A 22,993-nucleotide genomic window follows, 5' to 3' on the forward strand; every position below is an offset into this window, starting at 1 on the left:
TTGGATTGTATTCCTCTTGATTTCATAACTTTATTATTGTTCCCATTTGTCACTGAAACTTTTAAACACAATCAAATTTCATTACAATTTGCATTTAAAGAATGGTTTTGTTTTTTAATATTTATGTGTTATAAAATTATTTAATATATAACAAGTTTTTTTTTGAACTGTTTGAATAAGAAGGTATATTTTATTCTGTGTGTTAAAAACGCTACCCGACATTTAAAAAAGCAACACCGAGAAGGAGTGGCCTGAAAATTATGCAAATTTCAAGATTGATGCACATCACTGAGTTATGCAAATGATGTGAAATGTGCAGCTCTCCAGTGCACATGAAGATGATATAAGAGAAGGAACCTGCAGTGTTCAATTTTTTGCTAGAGAAACAATCGTAGAAAATTTGTTCTTTTTTCGCTGATGACACACTTAATAGCAGAGAATGCCAGGTTGTCTTAAACGGAGGTAGTTTTAGCAGACAGATGGTTTTAGGAAGGGCATGGTGATTGGATTGTGAAGGGCAGGTTGGTCCATACAATCAGATCTTAGTTGACACACACCTGGATGCATCCATCGTGCACCGTCTATGGCGACGATGGTTGGAGCAAGGAAATGTGGCAAATTCGAGGAGTGCCGGTACAGACAAAGTGATGTGAGCATGCATGGACCAACGTATCCACTGACAACTGGTGGTGCACTTACAAGCCACTTCTGCCTCCATTTTGCATTTATGTATTTACACTAACAAAGTTTTTTTGCATTGTCACTAAATATTTTTTCTATTTTACCTTGTCGGGCAAAGAACCTCTTCAGACAAGTAGTGAATGCTTCTGCGGTTAAGTCATTGACAATCTCTAGATGGATTGCTTTTGTCACCATACAAACAAAAATACAAACATTATCTTATGATAGTTACCCTTGCATTGCCCTTTGTACTTTATCAAAAATGGGCCGCAATAATCAATAGCACAACAATTAAATGTAAAGTTAATATTAATTCTCTCTTTAGGTAATTCTCCCGGTTGTTGAGAAATTATTGGTTTTGCTTTAAAGCAAATTATGCAGTTTTGGACTATCTTTCTAGCTATATTCTTGCCATAAATGGGCCAATAAATTTGTCTAATAGAATTTAATAGTGATTGTGAACCATTATGAAAATGCTTTTCATGAAAATAAATAAATATAAGTTCAGTTAACTTATTCTTGGCAGGCAAAATTCAAGCCACCCTGGAATACTCCCATATTGACCAGAAACATTTGTCATCAAATGGTGGCTAGTGGCCTGCACTCGTGGTGTCCATTAAGAAGACTGCCCATTGACCCCGTATCATAGATGCCAAAGTCTGTAGTGGTGCCGAGATCGTTCAATAAATTCTCTAAATTTTATACAGTATTAATAGTACTTGGAATTGTGATTGTAAATTATTGCTTTTGTGCTGTGAATTCTGAGATATGTACTTTGAATATTTTTACAATGCATTCATTACAAGTTTTGTTTCATTCTTAATTACAGATATAAATAAATTTTTATGGATGGTGAGGATTGGGGGAAGCACTGAGCGTGGTAAACATATCAAAGAGAATGATTATTATACATCATCTGGTGAATTCCGCATTGATAGAGAAGGTTCACCTGTTCTTCTAAATTGTTTAATGTACAAAATGTGCTACTATAGGTTTGGATCTGTTTACACAGAAGCAGGTATTGATTTTTGCATAATATCAATTTTTGTATGTGTGTTTATTTTTTTTATACTTATTAAAGTATAGCAGATTTGTTTTATTTTTGATGATTTAATGTGATGAAACATTTTTATTTGCTAATTAGGAAGTATGTTTTTTTTAATAAGCTTGAAAATCATTAATCCCATTTTTATTAAATTAATGTCAAACAAATGTAGGAATCGGTCATAATAGCTTATTTAAAATATGTAATCTATATGTAAGAGTTAAACACTGGTTAGTTCTATTTAGTAAACAAGCTGATTGCTTGGGTGTTCAAATGACTTCTGTGAGATGTGATATAAATACCAGCCAGTTTTCCTTATAAAGACCTCCAAGAGGTCTTTCCTTCTTTTAGGCAGATAGACCTCCTATACTTTGCCTTGACTAAATGAACTATATTTTAAATTTAATTTAATCATTTAGTATTTAATAATTTAGTCTCAAGATATGAAAATAGGAAATGACAAAAAAAAAAAAAAAAAAAATCTTAACACCAAGGAAAAATTATTGTAATGAAATTTGGACAATGCATTTGTCTAGTTAACGTGTTTAATTGATTAAATTTTCAAGATCACAGGTTAATAAGCTCAAGAAAATGCATTTCAGATCTGAAATACTGTTACATTAATAATCGGTGTTACCTCCAGAATTTTGAACACAAGCCTGCATACGTGCATGTATTGTGTCATACAGGTGCCGAATGTCTCTTTGTGGGTGGAGTTCCATGCTTGTTGTACTTGTTCTGTCAATATTGGGATGGTTAGTGCTGGCTGTGGATGATGCTGAAGTTGTCGTCCAATGATATCCCATTCATGCTCAATTGAAAACAGAGCTGGTGATCTCACAGGCCATGGTAACATGTTGACACTCTGTAGAGCATGTTGCATTATAACAGCAGTAAGAAGGAGAACATTATCCTGTTGGAAAACTTCCCCTTGAATGCTGTTCATGAAAGGCAGCAATGCAGGTTGAATTACCAGACTGAGGTACAAATTTGCAGTGAGTGTGTTTTGGATAACCATGAGTGTACTCCTGCTGTCATAGGAAATTGCTCCTCAGACCATGACTCCAAGTGTAGATACAGTGTGTCTGGGCTGCAGACAGTCTGGTTGCAGGCGTTCCCCTGGCCTTCTCCTGACCAACACACGGCTATCTCTGACACCAAAGCAGAACCTGCTTTCATCAGTAAGCATAACAAATCTCCACTCAATCCTCCAATGAGCTCTGGTTTGACACCACTGGAGTCGCAAACGACAATATCTTGGAGTCAGTGGAATGCACGCTACAGGGCGCCTGTCTCGGAGCTGTCCTTGAAGTAACCAATTTGTAACAGTTCGTTGTGTCACTGTGCTACCAACTGCATCTCGAATTTCTATTGCAAATGCAGTACAATGCACCACAGCCGTTCGCCGAATACTGTGGTCTTCCCTCTCAGTAGTTCCACATGGCCTCCCGGAACCCGGTCTTCTTGAAGCAGTACCTTCATTTGACCACTACTGCCAACAATCATGCACAGTAGATACATTCCAGCCAAGTCTTTCTGCAACACCGCAGAAAGAAAATTCACCTTCTCGTAGCCCTATTACACATCCTTGTTCAAACTTGGTGAGCCGTTGATAATGGCTTCTACATCTTCTTAAAGGCAACATCAATTCAATACGTCAAATTTCTAAGATAAATAATGCTCATGAACTTTACAGCACGCATTTAAAGCAAACTTGATTTGCAAGTTCTGAGTGGCACTACTAGTGTCACACTTGTGCACAAAGCACAAAATTTGAATTTATCTTTCAGATGTATAAACATGAATACCGAATTTTGTTTATCTAACACAAGTCTTTCTTGGTGTTGAGATTTTTTTTTTCCATCAATGTATATAATTAAAATCAGTTTGTTCCTTTGAAACTAACAAATCTTTTGAAATCAGTATTTCAGTGGTCATTTAATTTGAATTTATCTTTCAGATGGTAATTGGTAATTTGGTAATTTGAATTTATCTTTCAGATGTATAAACATGAATACCGAATTGTGTTTATCTAACACAAGTCTTTCTTGGTGTTGGGATTTTTTTTTCCATCAATGTATATAATTAAAATCAGTTTGTTCCTTTGAAACTGACAAATCTTTTGAAATCAGTATTTCAGTGGTCATGAACAAACAGTATTGAATGCAAAGTTTCACAAGTTTCCTTTTTCAAAATTCACTGATTTCCTTTTCTGAAGTGCCCAAGTTTGAATGTGAAATAAAATTTCATAGATTTTCTTTGTGGGAGTGTTGTATAAAACTTCATAATTGTAAAATGTCAAATGATGGATGTTGTAACAGTTGTCATTTATTGTCTTAAAAAAGAATATTGCACAACTTTAACATTGACTCATCTAGCTTGTTTCCCTGTTTGAAATGTTGTATTAGCTTTGAATTTAATTAATTGGAGAAAGTAAGTAAAAATCCACAAATTCTCATCATTGCACTAAATTAATGTAATTACAATTAATTTAGTTTAAAAACTCGCATGATTTTCCTCTTCTAAGACAGGAATCTTCTTTTCTACTTTATTACTAAAATATTACATATGTGTTTATAGAGTTTAATGTACTTTTGTTAGGACTTATTTATATGAAAATGTGACTCATATTTGAAGTTTAAGTACTTGTATGTTCAATGCAAATTAATTACTTATTTCTAATGATATTGTGTTTAATGCATAATGAACTTATTTGGAAACTAGAATGCTCCTCTTTGTCTTTAAATTTCTTCCAGTACAGCTTCATTTTATTGATTGTTATCTGCACTCCTCTCTGTATTTTCAAATCGTTTAAAGTTTGATTGCTGTTAGGTTTTTCAGTATAATAAACTAATAAAAAAATTTTCCTGTTAAATTAGAAAATTAGCAAAGCAACAACCTTGTGTTTGGCGTATATTTAGTCAATAACTCAAACCGATTTTTGACTTTGAGGGAAAAACAGGTACAGATCCTTCTTCATCATGATGAAAAAAAGTTCTGCAATACAGGGAAAGCCATGGTTGTATTTATACACCCAAAAAGAGTAAAGTGAACGAAAAGGTAGCACCATCTGCCGGCAGAAAGTAACAAAAATGAAAAAATGATGTTAATAGAATTTTAAAAGCATTAGGAAGGACTGGATTGAATCAAAGTCATTAACTAAACAAGATATATCTTTGTGAAAGTGAAAAGTTTCAAGAAAATCCAGTTCATCAAGGAAAGAAGCTTTTTGGGTAATTTTTGTAGACCCAAAGTCAAAATTGTGATTTAATTTCCAACTGTGGTTAACTATCAAAGACCATTTATTTGCCTTTTCAGACATAAGATACATGTTCCTTTTTGCGAAAATATAACATTCTTTTTGTTTGGATAATATATCTCAAACCACACTGCCAAGATATGCTAAAAATTACCCAAGAATTAAAGTCAAAAATGTAATCTTTAAGAATCAATTCATATGATTTATTGCTAGATGAGAAAATGACTTGGAAATTGAACTTCTGGAGCATCTGTGCAATTTTGTAACTGACAAGAGTAAAAATTTGAAGCATGACAAGGTTATTAATATTAGCATATTGTGTTATTTTGGTTTGAGATATATCAGCAAAACTAGAATAGCTTTAAAGTTTTGCAGCAAGGAACATAAAGCTTATATCCGAAAAGGCAAAATTAACAACTCCTCAAGTGCTGAAAGCAGTTGGAAATTTAATCATAATTTTGACTTTGGGACTGCAAAAATTATTCGAAAATGGTTCTTGCATTGATGAATTGGATTTCACTTTATCAAATATTTATTTTTTTTAGTTAATGACATTAATTCCAGTCTAGTCCTTGCTAATGCTTTTAAAATTCTGTTATCTGAATTTTTCAATTTTTATTACTATTTCTCCCAATAAGGGCACTATCTGAAAAGTATCATTTTGTTTGCTTTACTCCTTTTGAATATAAATACAATCGTGGCTTTCCCTTCATTGCAGATTCCTTTGCTTCTGATAAAGAGGGACCTGTACCTGTTTGCCTTCAAAATCGACAGTCTTGATTAAAATTTACACAAACACAAGGCTGTTGCTTTGTTAATTTTGTATTAGACTATGTTTGTATTTAATTTTATTTCAAAGATGTAAATTTTGTAAAAGCTAATTTTAATGACGGTAAAAATTTTTAGCAATTTTTAAATTAAAAATTTGTGAGGTTGTCACATGTGAATAGGAATTACGAACAAATCAATATAAAATGTGTTTAAAAATCAATATCAAACATCAGTTTCCTTAATAAATGGAAGTGAGCAACCTGCAATATAGCACCTCTATTGATTCATGGTTGATACATTAGTATTATGAAGCTTGTAGTTACTGTGATTTATTTCGCCTTTGTGATATCTTTTTTTATCAAACACATATTCTATTTTCCACCGTCCCTTAAATTGCACACTTCTAGGAAATGAACAATGAGACTTGCAAAAGCAATATGATCAACTTTTGAAGTTGTATTACATGAATGATTGCAATTACTCTAAAAGCATTATGCCAATTTTATTGAATCCATAATTTACTTACAACAAACAAATGTATGCTAAAATGATTGTTTCTTCAATAACAAGGTATTTTATTTAGTGTCAAAGTGAAGTTAAGAATCGGGACTCTCCAGATGTTTTATAATGTGCAGGGGGGGAATCAAATGTGCACGTATGAAGCGTATAAGAGAAGCATTGTTGGTAGTTTTATTATCAGTTTAAATCTAGTAAAGTGGCATGTAGAAATTATAAAATTAAAAATATGAAATCATAATTTGTAAAATAATGAAGTATTTGTGTTCTAAGGGGTATCAAAATTTACAAAAAAAAAAAAAAAAAAAAAGCTTAATATTTATTTATTTACCTTATTAAACATTTCTTTCAATGTAAGTTGTTTAAGTTGCTTTGTTTTTTGCACTGATACTTTCTCTTTAATTATATAGACACACATAATCTCTTGTTTAGCTACATTGTTGAAGTCCAGTAACTGCTGTTTCGAGAATTCCGACTAACTTGTCAATAGAAAGTTTCTTGTTTTTAGTAACTTCTCTGTCACTTTCTTCACTATTGGTAGCAGTATTTTCTGAATCTAGAACCATATTACAGATTTTGCCATTCATTCATTGATTGATTATTGAGAAGCATTGTCATCACAATGAAAAACTTCTTTTATATCATCATTTATCATTTTATATTATCATCAAATTTAGCTATCTTTCAATATACATATTTGGCTATGCATCATGAACTTGCCAGCACTAGATATCTTATTGCCTGATGCCTGACTAGATTTAAACTGATAATGTCTCCGTGGGTCGTAAATTATGCGACTCGGTGCGGCCATACAAGCCCTGGCGCTTGTCCTGTATTTATATGTGAATAACAAATCAGTTATTCTTAATTCAAATAGCCCTAAATGTAATCTTTGGGTCTATTAGTATCATAAACAAAATCTATTTTTAGCATATGGAAAGAAATTTTTGGTAAATTCTTCCTCGTCAACTTATTTTAGTGCATTTAACTTAAATCTGTAATCATCACCAAGCGTAATGTCAACATAAAAGGTTACCACACTCCTTTATTATTTAATTACTAACATAAAAAACTTGTTTAGGCATCGCTACATGAGTCATTACTCGATTTGTCATGCTTTGATAAACATGCGGTGATAAAAGAAAAGTATAATAAATAATGATTCACTAGGTTGGCATCAGATCAATGATGTATCTATGTGGAATATTTCAGTTTGAGATATGTGCCAAGGAGATACGCAGCAACGGAGGCAAATTACTGATCATACAAATGTATGCTAAAATGATTGTTCTTCAATAACAAGGTATTTTATTTAGTGTCAAAGTGAAATTAAGAATCAGGACTCTCCGGATGTTTTATTATGCACAGGGGGGGGGAATCATGCGCATGTGTAAAGTGTACAAGAGAAGCGTTGTTGGTAGTTTTGAAGTCCGGATTTTAGATCATTCCGGATAATGAACGTCTGGATTTCAGACTTTCTACTCTATTATCTATATTGTTAGTCAAGCTTGTGCAAGTATAGATTGGTTTTTGTTGTTTCTTTACGCTTTTTGCATTGCATTTCTTATAAAATATTATGCTAATTAAAAATTATGTAATTTTTTAATGAGTTTTACTGAAATTTTAGTAATTTCACACCAAATTGTTTAGTAAACCATTATTACAGCATAAAATTTTAAAAGATTCATTATACAACACTTTGTTTCCATGAACCGGGGGGAAGATAGCATTACATGCCAATGTTCCAAAAATGGAACAGCCCCAAAATCCATAGGCAGAATTTTTTTTTTTTATACTCCGTATGGGTGTATTCTAATGTGAATTTGATGAATTAATTGTGACCTTTATTTCTGGATCATAGTGCGGCATGAAAAAAGGTTAAAGTTAACTTCAAAGTTACTTTAAAAAATTTTATTATGTTAAGTTTGTTAACTAAACAAACTTTAAGAGTTAATTAATTTTAAATTGTTAAAAGTTCTTTATCTCTTTTAAAAGTTCCTTTATTAACATTGAACATTTTCTATACTTTACAAAATGGCATTCTGCACCATAGTAGATCTTTACCCATGTGCACTAGAGATGGAGGATGAAAAATTTCTATAAATTCTCTGGACGACTAAAGAGGCATGACACAAACTGAGCTCTGGTAGTTCAACCTGGGTTCAAATCCCAGCGAACCATCTGGCTGTGCGGAAGTTCTTGTGGTTTTTGTGATGTGTTAATGTGAATACGAGCCAGGTTCTTTTAAAAGTCATCAGGAATGTCATCCCTTCCCTTAGACAGATAATCCTTATATGCTTAACCATGATCCAAATAATCTAACCTAATAAATGTTGCCTTTCAATGAAGAAAAAATATTATTTGTTTTTATTTCTATAGGCAAACCTCCTGGTTATGATCGTGTTCGAAATGCAGAAATTGGAAATAAAGATTTTGAACTAGATGTCCTGGAAGAAGCATATACAACAGAACACTGGCTAGTTAGAATATATAAAGTAAAAGATCTGCCTAATAGAGGTGTGTAACATGGACAAGTTAATAGTACATGTTTTTCATTTGCGGATTTTGTACAATTATATGGTGCAATTTTGTGTATCGATCATTATTTTATAAAAATCATATTACTACAAATTTCATAATGTGCAGAATTTATATATCATATGGAAATAAACTAAGAATTTGCCAGGAAAGTATACTAGGAAAAAAATTAGTTTGGGGCTTTACGGACAATAAATTAGTAATTTATTTTTTGAAATAAGTTGTGTGCATTGATGCTAAAAGAATTGACTTAATGAAGTATTTGTACCTTAACTACCGTAACTTATATTTTGTTATAAAGTGAAATCGTTATCACTGATGTTATTTTACTGGGAAATATTTGTGTGTTGTTTTCTTCGATATTAAAAAATTGCTATTATTAAATTAATATTTGGTGTTTTTTAATGGAAATTGGTATTAAATGTCTTGTTAATAATTTTGGTTAAGTTATATATATATATGTATGTGTATGTTAACTCATGTAAAACAAAAGTAAAAAAAAAAAAAATTCTGAATCCAGTTTGCATATGTATATGCACGCATATACCTATATGTGCACCTTATGTGATTGAAGTTACTTAATGGAAAAGTTGCGTTTAACACTTTTTTGCCTGTTTTAAAATTTGTTATTTTATCTGTTAATGAGCTTATAGAATTTTTGGTGTGCAAATTTGTTCATTTGCAGTAAAATTTCTCAATAGATAGTTTAATTCCAATGCTATAATAAAAGACTACATTTTAGTAAATTTAATTTTGGAGAGAAGAGTTAATTATTAAGTGAAAAAAATAATATTCTAAGTTTATTTGTGTTTAGAAAAGGCAGATCGAAGATGCTACTTAATTTTTGGCTGTTTTAAAATCATTAGTGTTTGCTTATTTTGATGCAGTCCAGTCAAGCTTTATAGGCTATTAAATAATTCTGAAATTTAACACTATTATATTTACCCTTCTTTACAATTAATTCCTTATTTGTATATTTTTGCATGAAACAAATAAAATGAGATTGAATGAAGTAAATCACAAGTATTTAATAAATAAAATATCTCCCACTCTTAATGTTGTGATAAATTATGTGAAGAAAAGGTTATGCATCAATGGAATAAGCTATTTTCCTGATTTAGAATAACCTAGTGTAGTTGTTTCAAACTCAAATTGCATGTGGGCCAAATGCTCGATTTGAAAAGAGCTGATGGACCATGTTTTTTTAACTAGGTGAAAATTTCTTTATTAAAAAAATAAAAATATATTGAATAAATTTTTAATTAAAAAAAATTCTTTACAAAATAGAGATGTTTCGAGTAAATTTTAAATTTATCTTACTAAATGTTTATCGGAACATACATAAAAAGTACTAAATAATATTCCACAGGATAAATTAAAATTTTTTTCTCTGTCTGAAATCTTAAGTTTGGTACCTGGGGGACAGTTTTGTTGGTTGCACTTTGAATTCAAATTTATTGACTGATAAATATTTTCAGACTGACATTTAAAGTAATTCTAACATTTTTAATTTTTGAAAAGTGCAAAAAAAATTAATAAAATCTGTTATCAAATTTCTAAATAATATTTATATCACATGTATCATATTACTTAGCACCGTTTATAGATTTTCTGATGCATATTTCATGTTCATTTTTAATGGTAATGAAATATTTTAAACTCAAACTTCAAATCTTGAAATCTTTCCAATACTGTATTTGCTATAAGTACATAATTTAAATGTATTCTTAGAGCTCGAAAATTGCTTTGGGGGCTACCAGTTTGAGATTAATGACTTAGTGTACCTTTTATGTTAACATGTTGACTGCTTGCTGTGAGGTAATTTACTTTAGAGAACTGACTGCAACATAATTCATAATTGCTGTACTTAGTTTTTTATGCAGCTGTGACTGTAATCTTTTTTTATAAATATAACTAAGGATACATGGCTTTGGAAAAGAGAAAAAAAAAAAAAAAAATATCAAAGCTGACGTGCCTAAATAGAAAATGTGTTCATAATCACTGCTTTTGTAACCACCTTCAATAGTTTACATTATATTCTGACTCATGTAGTTTAGTATAATTCTTAGTTTGTTCGTCATTCAATGTTTTTTTCTTATCCATGTTTTGGGTTAATCATGAAACAGTATGAAAAAAGAAATAAAGATTCTTGATACATCGCTGATGAATTAATGCATATCACTGATTCTGCTGTGGGAAAATATGTGAAGCTGAAGTGTATGTGAGTGCAAATTAACTTGTGATTGGCTACTGTGAAGAACTGTGTTACATATACCAAGTGTGAGATAACTTTCAAGACCCTTTATATTAAAAAGCCATTACTCCATTCTGAATGTTTTTTTAGCTGGAATTTTTAATAATATGAATAAATTAAATGACCCAAATCCTGAAAATTGCTATGACAGTCAACATGTTAAATAGTTCAGTTTTTCAAGTAATCCTAGGGTGGTATAACCAATGACTGAAAGTGAAAGTAATCTTCATCATTTTATTCACTCTGAGAATTTATCTGAATAAAAATTCAGTTTACATTTTTTATGAAGAAATCAAGCAGAGTAAATATATATATGTATATTGTGTATATATATAATTAATTGTGCATTAGCTGTGTGGCCTAATCTACTGAATTGCTTTTATTTTCCTATTTCATGTTTTTTGTTTAGTGCATACCTGCACACACACATACATTCATGTATTTGTGTGTATGTGTATATAAATATTATAAGATAAAAAATTTCTGACATAAGATTGTAGTAACTCCTTTAACTTTTCATTTTAATTTGGGTTATAACCTCTTTTCCTATTCTAAAAATAGTAATTGCTTATAATAAACCTCTCTAAGCTGTACCATTTCTAGATTAACAGCCGTATCATATGACTTTTACATAATGCTGGTGACATAAATGGTTTTGTGAACTTAACCAACCAATAATAATCTTAGAACATTATTGATAAACCAATCAGAATGATGTGAAAATCAAAACTTAACGCGCTCTGAATTAAGATTTTTTTCCAAACACATCACACTTCACTTCTCAACTTAACTAGAGCTGCTTTACTTGTTATCACAAAGTTATCGAAAATGTAAATGTTTTCAAACAGACATGATTAATGTGCGAAAATGTTTGTGGCAGCAGTGTTAAACTAAAATAAAAGGAATATTGTTTAAATCTCGTACAACTACTTCTTATTGTATCATCATAACTTTCAAGTAATAAAAGTTTCTTTATGGATCACCATGTATGTAATCAACCTCTCCAAATTGTTATATTTGACAAATTATATTGTAAAAATGAATTTTGAGAGTTAAAAGTTTTAAATATATGCATATATATATTGAAACATAAAAAAAAAAAAAATTAAATCCATTATGTATTCAGCCTTGATTGATTTTTTTCCCCTTTTCAATATTGCCACTAGTTATTGCAGCATTCCGCATATAATTGGGTTAGGTTTAGAATTTGTATTTTTCATTATATATCTATCTTTCTACATATATGTATGTATTTTTAAATCTGATTTGTATCTTCCAATAAATATAGATATATATTTTTAAAAAATTTTCTTGGTTTTACTTTTTATTAAAGCTTACAGATGCTAAGTTTTTTTTTAAAAGCAGGAAATATGTTAAATGATTGTGCTTTTATTGCAATTCAAACTATGTACTTCCCAGTTATAAGCTGGATGTGCTACTACTTACACTACAATAATACATATGAAGGAATTTAAAAATTCCTTATAAATGCAGATACTAAATTTTATCTATGCCATAAACTATGCTAAGCATTTTTTAAAGTACCTGGAGGCATATCCTCCCACGATCTTGCTATGCTTCACACAGCAGATTTTATGCTAAAATATTTCAAAAATTCTTGAATAGTCTTGCCATTGTTCAAGAAATTTAACATGGATTTTAAAAATGCTACTTTATATTTGCATTTCAGCATGCACACTATTCCGGTATCCATAGGCTGAATGATGGACATACTGTTTAGAGGAAAGACTAACTCAGATATATTATCTTTCATTCAAACATTAAGTGAAATATGAGCCTAACAGTTATCAACAATCAGGATAATTTTTGCATCATCAAGTAAACCAACCAAATTCAAATTACCCGAGCCTTGGGCTATGAAATGATTTTCAAGCCAATAATACATTAATGCTTGTGTCATCCGTACTGTTTTATTTGCATGATATGTAACAAGAAAATCTTAGTCCCTTGAAGGCTCGAGGTCATGAATTTTTCCCAATTACGAAAATTTTACACTTGAGCATGCGAAAATTATTAGTCTAGCTTTGGAATCTTTGACACCAGTTGAAGCCTTTTCTGTAGAGGTTACCAAGGTATTTCATGGTGCATATTGCCAGAAAATACCAGTTTCAACAGTGTCGTAAATTTGTCCTGGAGATAATGTTTCACTATTAATGAGTTCAATAAATTCATCTGCAAATAGTTCAGCAGCTCTGAAGCTTTTTTTCACCTGAAATTTTTAATATCCTTATACCATAGTAAGTTAAAAATTTGGTTAGCCAATTTATCGAATATGTGCACTCAGTCTTTAAGTTCATTTCTGTATGAAATATTTTGGCTTGAGCCATTAGGATTGGGCATGTCAATGGCACGCCCTCGCTGCGTTTTTGTCTGACTTTTCAATCATCATTTTGTCATGATCATTTCTTAGCATAGTGAATAATTTTTCTGTTATTCATTGCATTTGGAGTGTCAGAATCCAAGCCCAAATTGTATTAATTTAGTTATTACACTTACGTCTAATTCTTGCACATGTGTAAGGCTTGTATTGAGTCCTGAATAAATAAATTCTCACAAATACTTAAGCGTACTGAAGGCTGGCACTAAATATTTTCCCACCTGATGGCCTCTGTGGGTCCTAAATTCTGGTACCAAATGCCTCCCTAAGCTGTAAATATTTGCCGCCCCTTAATTTTGGGACCCAGTGCTTTCTCTAAATTCTAAAAATTTTGTCTTCCCTGCAGCTATATGAGCCCTGCCACCTATTCTGGGTTTATGTGAATAACAAAACTGTTACTCTTAATTCAAAAAGCACTAAATGTAATCTTTTGTCCCATGAGTATTATTAACAAAATCTATTTTTAGCAAATGAAAAGAAATTTTTGTTAAATTTTTCCTCGGCAACATTTCTTAGCTAATTTAACTTAAATCTGTAATCATTACCAAGCGTAATGTCAACATAACAGGTTCCATACTCATTGTTATTCAATTACTAATATATAAAAAATGTTTAGGCATTGCAGCATGAGTCATTACTCAAATTGTCATGTGTTAATAAACATATGGCGATGAAAGCAAAATATAATAATGATTCCCCTGGGTTGGCATCAGCTGTATAAAATATTAGTAGTTTTAAAATCAGCACTGTTTCTATCTAGAATGTTTCAGTATGAGATATAGGCCAAGCAGATATGCAACTATGGAGCCAAATTATTAATCACAAATTTATGCTAAAATGATTGATAGGGTGCCGAAGTGAAATTAAGAATTGGGATTCTCCACGTTTTCTTTCGGAGGAAAAAATCAAACTTGCATGCGTATAGCATAAAAATAATTCCTAAAAAAATTTTTGTAGGTGGCTTTAAGATCATTCCAGATATTTAAGAACATCTATATCTCAAACTTTGTAATAAATACAGACAGGTTGTTTGTACATTTTTTATATGATTTTTCTTGTATTTACAGAAACATTTCATGTAAAATTTTTGTGTTTTAAATGTTCTATTTGGTAACCCTTATTCTTCACTGTCTTTCTGCATCATAATTTCCAGAACTATAGAACCTTTTGTAGTGTCAGAGGAGTTATTTTATCCCATTCTTCTTAAACTTATTCCTTTTTTAAGGCAGAAAGTAAACAAATAGCTTTTTTAAATGGATACTTTAACTTTGTCTCAGCCTGAAATGAATGGATGAAATGACAGTGAACATGATCACTTCCAAGAGACCAAACTAATTTGTAAATGTGAGTGGTTTGTTTTAGAGAGGTTTTACCATATTTTAAAAGGAGCAACTAAAATGAAGTAATGATTCATGCTTATCAACTTATGTTTTTAAGCCAATTAGATTTTTTGTTTTGAAGTTAGATGTATGACTATTTTAGATATATTTTAACATTTGTTTCATAAAAATGCAGCATTCAATTAGTCAGGAATGTTGTTAAACTAGTTATTTTTACAATTGAAATTAAATTGATTTCACAACTTAGTTTATTTTTCTTTGAGGTTCATGTTTTAAAAATGTTAGGGCCTTTTTTAAAAATTATATTAGAGGTTTCAGTGTTTTTGGCACTTGCTTATTATTATATATTTAATAAAACTTCATGGAATTAACAATCTTTAAAAAATATTTAAGTAAGAACTGATTAGATTCTCTCATTTTTTAACTATGCATGATAGCAAGAAAGTATTAAGAAATCCAATTAAAAAAAAAAAATTCGAGTCATAGCTTTGTGTAGTATATTTCAAGGAGTGCAAATCAAATTTCAAGGAATTTATTAATATTTAGAATAGTGGTAGTAAATTTTTAAAACGGAAATCTTTAAAAATAAATTAAAATTTTATTTAAATAAACTGTGTAACAATATATATATTTCAAAGTCTGGGTTATAATTGTGTATAACCAATCAGTTTTATCATGAAACTTAAAAATGAAGGGGGAAAAATTAATTGGTATTGTGTGCTCATGAATATTTTTCACATCTGACATGAATGAGGTTGGAGGATGATCATAGCAAAATATTTGAGCAATCATTAGTAATTTTAAACTCTTCCCTCCTAATATAGTTAGAAGGTGTTAATACAAAATAAGCTATTTGTTTTCACTTCCTTGTACGAAGTAAAGGAAGTACTGTAATCACAAAAAATTCCAGGTATCACGTTTCAACGAAAATATCCCTTTTAACCGCCATCGAATGCAATTTAATGATGTTTTTGCGTGACATCTGTACGTAAGGACAGAATAAAAGACCCCTTTTTCCCAAACAAATTATAAAACTGATTTAAAATGGATTCAGAAGAGGTATACTGTCTGAAAAAGAAAATTGATTTATAAATAAATATAATTTAAGCCAACTGAAAAAGTGTGTTCACAAGATCACTTCAGATATATTTAGCTACAATAACATGTATTTTTGCTCACGTTAAGCCTTAAGTTTTAATGAGATCTTGTCACTGTTTCTTTGATAGACTGTATACATTGCTGAAATTTTTTATATACTTAACTTTGATGCAATTAACAATTGTCTGAATAACTAAGGAATGTGTCCACTTCAGTAAAAGTTCCCTTCTTCATAAATTTCTCTGATGAGATGCATTTCTGAAATTCCTTTGCATCTTTTGTTTTATTTTCAGATTATGATGAAAATTTTTTTTTACCCCTTTCATGTGGTATATTTTTGATTTAATCATCATCTGTTAACAATTTTTACGGGCATATTTTTGTCACAGTTAATCCATGCCTGTGTTTTGTATATTTCTATCTTTAAAATGAATTCTTACCCTTTATTTCTACTTTCTTTTATTACTTTTCTGAAGCCTTGTTCTTCCATTTTAAAACTATCGAATCAGCTGAATTGAAATAAAAACAAACTAACTGAAAATAAAGTTTTCTTCCATCCCTTTCTAAGTGTGTGATTTGTAGTGGAAGTCTAAGCATTCATAAGTGTATAAATGACATCTTTTCTGGAAGTGCAGTTTGAAATCTTAGTAGGGAAATTTCAGCATTCATAAGTTTCTTCATAATGTTTTTACATTTTGGTCATTTCCTTGATCATTGACTAGATCAAAGTAGCTATACTCGGAGAGAAACAGAATTCTAATATTAATGTAACACAGCTGTCTTTTACTGGGATATGTTTAGCAGTTATCTAACAATAAAAACCTGGTCATCTTTAAGTATTCCTTTAGACTGACTGACAAAATATGGCACAAAAATGCTTTTAAGACAGTAAAGAAAAATATCTGTATCCTTCCGAGCATTATTTTAATACCACAACGACATTTTTGGTACATTTCCATTATTTAAGCATGTTTGATACATGATAGTGTTTAAATATGTTTGTACTGTACTTTTTGATCACAGATGACTATTATGTTATGATCCAGTTGCATTGGCACGTCAGGGTTAGTCTAACAGAATTGTTTTGAATATTGACAGAGAGGTTTTCACCAAATATATCGAGCTTGCAAATTCCAATGTGTTTTTGAAATGAACAGGCCATTAATCTGAAAAATTGCAGCCCAGCCTTTATCATTATTTAATAGTTTATTTTTTCAAGTAATCAGAAGGGGGGATTTCTTAAGTTTCAACATAAACTGCTCATCGAATACTTTCTCTAAGCTTCCATTTTGAAGCTGCTGTGAAATTTTTGTTTCATTGGATGCTGTACTCTGCATAAACTGCAGAGAAGTCAGATTTCATTAAACTATTTTCTGAGATTTAATACCATAAATGTTTTATGATCCAGTGTTAAAGTCTCGTATTAAGTTTTGTTTGTTTTAAGATAATTATTTTTAATAGCTAGGTACGTGTTAAAATAATATGCTTTTGTCTTTTTTAGACACTGAAAAATCTTCCATTTTTACATATTTTAAGTTCTCGTGAAAATTTTAAGTCTGTAGATTCAAAATAGATGCAAAAGGTTGCTTTGCTGTCACATTAAAAAGCCCTCCAAAATGTTTTAATTTGTTCGCAACATTCATTTATCAGCTGATTTGAATATGTCCTGGTGAAAGGAATGAAAATTTAGCTTCTGTTAAACAGAGGTATTGAGGTCATTCCTTCTGAATTACACCATATACTGCAATTTAGTAAACATGCCTATTGTGAACAAGCCATATTAATATTGAGCTTTTTATCCAAGGCTGAATTCTTTAAACAATGGTGAGTCCAAGAAAAGTTTCAAAGAGAACAGTGTAATTCTGCCTGTATTTATGTCTAAAGTCAAGGTCTGAGTTGTAGTCTTACATGCTTTATAATGGCTTTGCAAGTCTCTTAATGTTTTTAATTTTGTATTCAAAAAGAATTTCTTACATTCTTTTTGTGATAGTTGATTTTTATGGTTAACCTTTTTGCGACAGCGCACCTTTGTTTAAGACGCTCGTGAGGGACGGAAGGGAATCGAAGGCAGTCACCGTACAGGATGGAGGTTTTGCATCGCTAAGCCTAATTTTATAAAAAAATCAGAAAAAAAGTTTCCCTTTTAGCATCATAATTTTTTATCTCATTTTAGATTATTACTTGAGCTCTTATATATGTTAAAATTAGCACTTAATAACATTTTTTTTTCTTTATTTTACATGAAAATATACTTAAAAAATTGCTTATCTTGTAAAATAATTTTCGGAAGCACTATTTAAATTACTCCAAAGTTTTAATTGATAAAATCCATCAGTAAAGTTTAAAATTAATAAAACAACACAATAAAGACTATTTACAGTAAGAAGTAACAAAATTGAAAATGAAAGCTGTGGTAAATCTCGAAGCATGGAGAAGTATCACTTTCTAACTCTTAGAAAAAAATGTCACTTTCTAACTCTTTAGAAAATGAATCATCACTCTCATCTGCGTTAATAAATGGTTCATTGACCATACGAGGGTATTTTTCCTCTGATAAATAGCGCCTTCCCACCATAATAGACTGGAGGTGAGGCTTTACGAAATAAAAAGAGAAGAAACGGAAACATAACTGAAGGCAATGCAAACCGTAACAGTACTCCACATACTAACCCTAAAAGATCGTACATAGTAAAGGAAAAAGTAGAATAAAGAAGGAATTGGATATAAATCAGACACGCAAATGTTTTCATTAGCACGCAGCAATTTAAAGAGCTCACCTCTGTTTACGCTTTCCCTCCCCCCCCACCCTCGCAAGAGCTGATGAGTAAAATACCAAAGTCAAGCAGAATATATTAAACTCAAGGTCAGGAACCTAAAACTGTGTTCATTTCAAAAGTAATGGACATAGGATGCCATCTAGTGGCCTTCAGAAAAACGTTCTAGCTTAAAATGCGTATACGCATCACCCGTCCTCTGAATGCAATATCTAGCGATGTGTGGATGGGACGCCCAGCTGTAAGAGACGTTCTTAGGGATTGTGTATATGAGATGCCCATTCTGAAGGGGTTAATGCCACTTAGCTAGGTTTTATGGTATGTTTGCATCAGACTTAAATATTGAAAGAAATCTTCCCCTTTATTATTTTGTGACCTATCTATATACTCATCATGGTACACTGCCTTAAATGGTAATATATGCATGTATAGTGAATATGTAACCATGAAAGACCGAAATCTGGAGAATGTCAAGTTTAACATAGTTGTTTGGTAAATGTTCTTATTTTTTTGGTGAATGTTGAATAAAAATACTTTTGTTATGTTTTTAATCACACAATATTATTAAAACTTAGTATGACGTGTAAAAATAGGAGAAAGCTTAAGTAACAGCACATGTGAATAAGCTGTTGGAACTTCAAATGAACAATACATTTTAAATAAGGAAAAAAAAAGACAGTAATAATAAACTTACTTAATTATGTGATTAACATTACACAATCTTATTTATTGCAACAACTTAAACTGTTAAGACACTTTGAATTTCACAAAACTCCCTTGCTTTCAAAAGGCCTCTTACTGTCTTCTCATTTGTATCTCCACCAGAACATATCTGTGCTTGTCGACATGCACTGGTGACGGTCCAGCTGTATAAGAATTTAACTAAATGTTCTTTCACCAATCTATATATTATGTGTGTCGACATTTTCCAATTTATGTTCATTGAGAAAAATTAATTTTTAGTTTGTGTTACTTCAGTGATAAAGAAAATCATAAATTTGTACAATAATCAGTAATAAACTTTCAACTTTTGTTTAACGAAATTTGTTTCAAATCAATATATACACATACATAATAGGAGAGAAATGAATCTTCAGTTTTTTAGGTGACTAAATATTTTGTCCCCAGGTTCTTCTGTTAATCTAGGGAACATAAATCTTTGTTGTCATAATTGTCTCTTCCACAAATGAAGTTTTTCCAACATCATATTTTTTAGGTTTTGATCAGTTTTACTTTTCTATGTCCTTTAGCAATCTTTTCCAATGTAACAAGCATGTCTGTCAGTCTCTGCTTTTAATGTATTACAAAGGCTACAAGTGTTCTTTCTTGGGTAACGAAATCCAATGTTAACCCCTTCGTGCCAACTGTCACGTCTACGTGCCAGCAACGAACACACTCACCTACCGGCTGACACGCAGGTGTGCCAGAGCATTTTCCTGTTTACTACCGACTGTCACGTATTTGTGCCAGTACCCTGGAATGTTTTAGAAACTATAATTTCTGCCACAAGATGACACTGTATGTCCATATGGTTTCAGATACATGTACATTAGACCTTCTACTCGAAATGAGAGAAGCATGACTCACATACACGTGTTTTTGATTATATAAACAAACGGGGAATTAAATGTTTCCGAATGGCGTGATTTATGGCCTCTCTTTAAATCGCACGTTATTTGCATGTGGTAGTTGTTTATTGTAAGTAAAAGTTTTATATGCGCTAAAGCGTTGAGTATTTTGGTTTACAGTTCAGTTTTTAGAAAATAATTAGATCTTGTTAGACGTGAATTCTTTCTGTTTTTACCGTTGCAATGTCGAAGCATCGGAAATGTTTAACAGAGCATGAAATAGCAGAAATAATGCAAAATATTTCAGATATTGATTCTGAAAGACATTTTCCAAAACTTTGTTCAGAAGAGACTGATAAGAAAGTGAGACGACGATGCTTCGTTTGTTCACATTCCCAGAAAAATCCTCCAAAACGGCAAATGAGTTATTACGAGTTCAAGGAATGTAACGTACGACTGTGTGTAGATCCCTGTTTTCAAATTTTTCATACGGAAAGAGAATTTTAAGTAATATATTTAGTTTTCAGATGTATAATGTTAAAAGTCATAAAATGGTGAGTAATTAAAATAAAATGTGTAAAATATGCATTTAAACAAGAAATAAGGTAATTAAAGTATATATATATAAATATTTATAAAGATATTTATAAAGCCTAAGCCATTTAAATACTCTATAGAGCATTATTAAACAATGTGTTGATACTTCGGAAATTTCGTGGATTTAGGCTTAGTAGCAAAAAAGCCCCCGGCCCTGGAGAGACGATCGCGGAAGACACTGCCAGCCTCCGCGATAAGCGCGCGTTTTCGCTACCCGGCTTGAGGGGGTTAATCTTAGAATTAAAAATCTTTCAGAATTTGTCATACAACAATACTTTGGATAGTTCATTTTGTACATGTGTAATTTTGTAATATTTAACTCTTCCAGCATGTATAGTTTCTTGTTCCTTTTTAAGGAATAATGAGACATTTTCCTTTTGAGTGTGATAATAAACTCATTTATTTTAGAAATAGTTAAGTCAGAATTTGCATGTTTTTCTCTGTGGTGTGCTGGTGCTTTTCCATCAATGGCCAAAGCTTCTGTTAATTTTTTTTACTTTATTTTCTGTAATTCTGTGAAATGAAGAAAAGGCATTTATATAAACTTGCACTTTGTTACATTGCCCATCTTGGAAACAGCATACTCACGCTATGATAATAAAATGCATTGTGTGCCCAAAGCAGAATGTCAATGCATCACAGGTAAAAGTGTTATAAGACCGTGAAGATAATGATTTTGGATACTGTAATTCCCAGGTTCATTAAAAGCTTTAAGAATTTGTTGTTTTTAATTATCACAAATTAAAGAAAAATATTGAGAAAATGTGCACTTATTATCAAGTCCTAACACGTGTTTGCTCTTAAAGTTTTAATAATATCACATATTCTCCTTGTTTTCTATCTTTTTTTGGCAGAAAACTCTGCCATTTAATCGAAGCTAGCATTAGAATCTTCATTGTCTTTGTTTATAAGCACTGCTGAAGAACTGATAGATGAAATCAGCAGGTCGTTGTTTGTTACAAGAGAATAGAATGAACATGAATAAGCCTTATGAAAGATGCTTCTTTCCTGTTGGCATGTGGAGGAAAATTATTTGTTCCAGTATGTGGAATCTTTCATTGGTTACAGTTATGAACATGAATACTTTTTCTCCTGAAGTGGTTCTTAATGTAGAAGCTAGTCTGGCCATGAGATGCCATTTAAATTTTCACAAAAATGATTATGAATGGTCCTTCCTCAGGTCTTAATGTAAAATAAGGCAACTTTAAAGCTCTCTTGAGTGACTTTCAAACTTGTACAAAGATAAAAATTTGGCTCTCTATTTAGAATATAATAATCACTATGCATTAACAGCTGTCTACATTATTTTCTGTTTTTGATAAGAGGGTGGAAGTGGAATACAAATCTTATCTTTTAGTTCAGGCAAATACCTTTTTCTTTTACGGCATTCACTTCTGCATTTTACTGATTATTTTTAGAGAGATCGGTCTTATTCTTCTAACTTTGTGTGTTTTGTAGTAATGATTTATTCTATCTGCTTAAGAATGGTTAAGAAAGCATCTACTGATATTTTGAAGTATTGCCAGCAATTATCTAATGTAAAGCACTTTTCTAAATTTGGTTGAATTTTTGTGATTTTAGGTTTAAAACTATGATTATGTAATACTATTTTGTGCTGTTTGTGTTATAACTAGTGATTTGTAAAAAATTAATTATCTGACACTGAAGTGTACTTTTTTGTGATTTAGATTTTTCTGTGTTATGAAATTATATTTGCTACCATGTATGATCAATTAAGAAAAAAATTTCTATCGGTCATGTTTTGTCTGTCTGGAAATGCATATATTTTTTAACACATTGTTCAATTTCTAAAAGATATTCTTAATAAAATGAGATAATCACAATTTGTATGTTAGTTATTAATTGTATTGTTTTGTGTTGCTTTAATATCACTACCAGTTGGTAATTAGCTTTTTTTGCATGCATTTAAAATAACCTTGCTTGCCGCACAAAGAAGGAGAAAAGTAGTGAATATTAATTATAAAGCAAAATGCATCTGTAAACACTTCCTCTTTTTCTTTACTTTTAGCAATTTTTGCTATGAACAGTTTATTGAAATGGGTTTCTTTCTGTTACTATTTTATCACAAATAAGTACCACTGTTGCGTATTTTATAATAGCACCTTATTAGCTGTATAAGTGTATTCACATTTT

General features: G+C 30.9%; 1 protein-coding gene across 1 annotated transcript in view; it reads left to right on the forward strand.

Annotated features, from left to right (window-relative positions):
* Positions 1-22,683, forward strand: part of Stt3A (catalytic subunit 3A of the oligosaccharyltransferase complex) — a 98,928-nt gene extending 76,245 nt beyond the window's left edge. Inside the window, exons 14-15 of the mRNA XM_035370581.2 lie at positions 1,511-1,699; positions 8,652-22,683. Coding sequence (XP_035226472.1) covers positions 1,511-1,699; positions 8,652-8,797 — 335 coding nt within the window. The 3' untranslated portion in view covers positions 8,798-22,683. The remainder of the gene's footprint in view (positions 1-1,510; positions 1,700-8,651) is intronic.
* Positions 22,684-22,993: the final 310 nt, after the last annotated feature.

This window comes from Stegodyphus dumicola, chromosome X1 (genome assembly GCF_044657685.1).
Source record: "Stegodyphus dumicola isolate Sdum_Otavi_A_Nest chromosome X1, ASM4465768v1".
In the NCBI taxonomy this organism is placed as follows: domain Eukaryota; kingdom Metazoa; phylum Arthropoda; class Arachnida; order Araneae; family Eresidae; genus Stegodyphus; species Stegodyphus dumicola.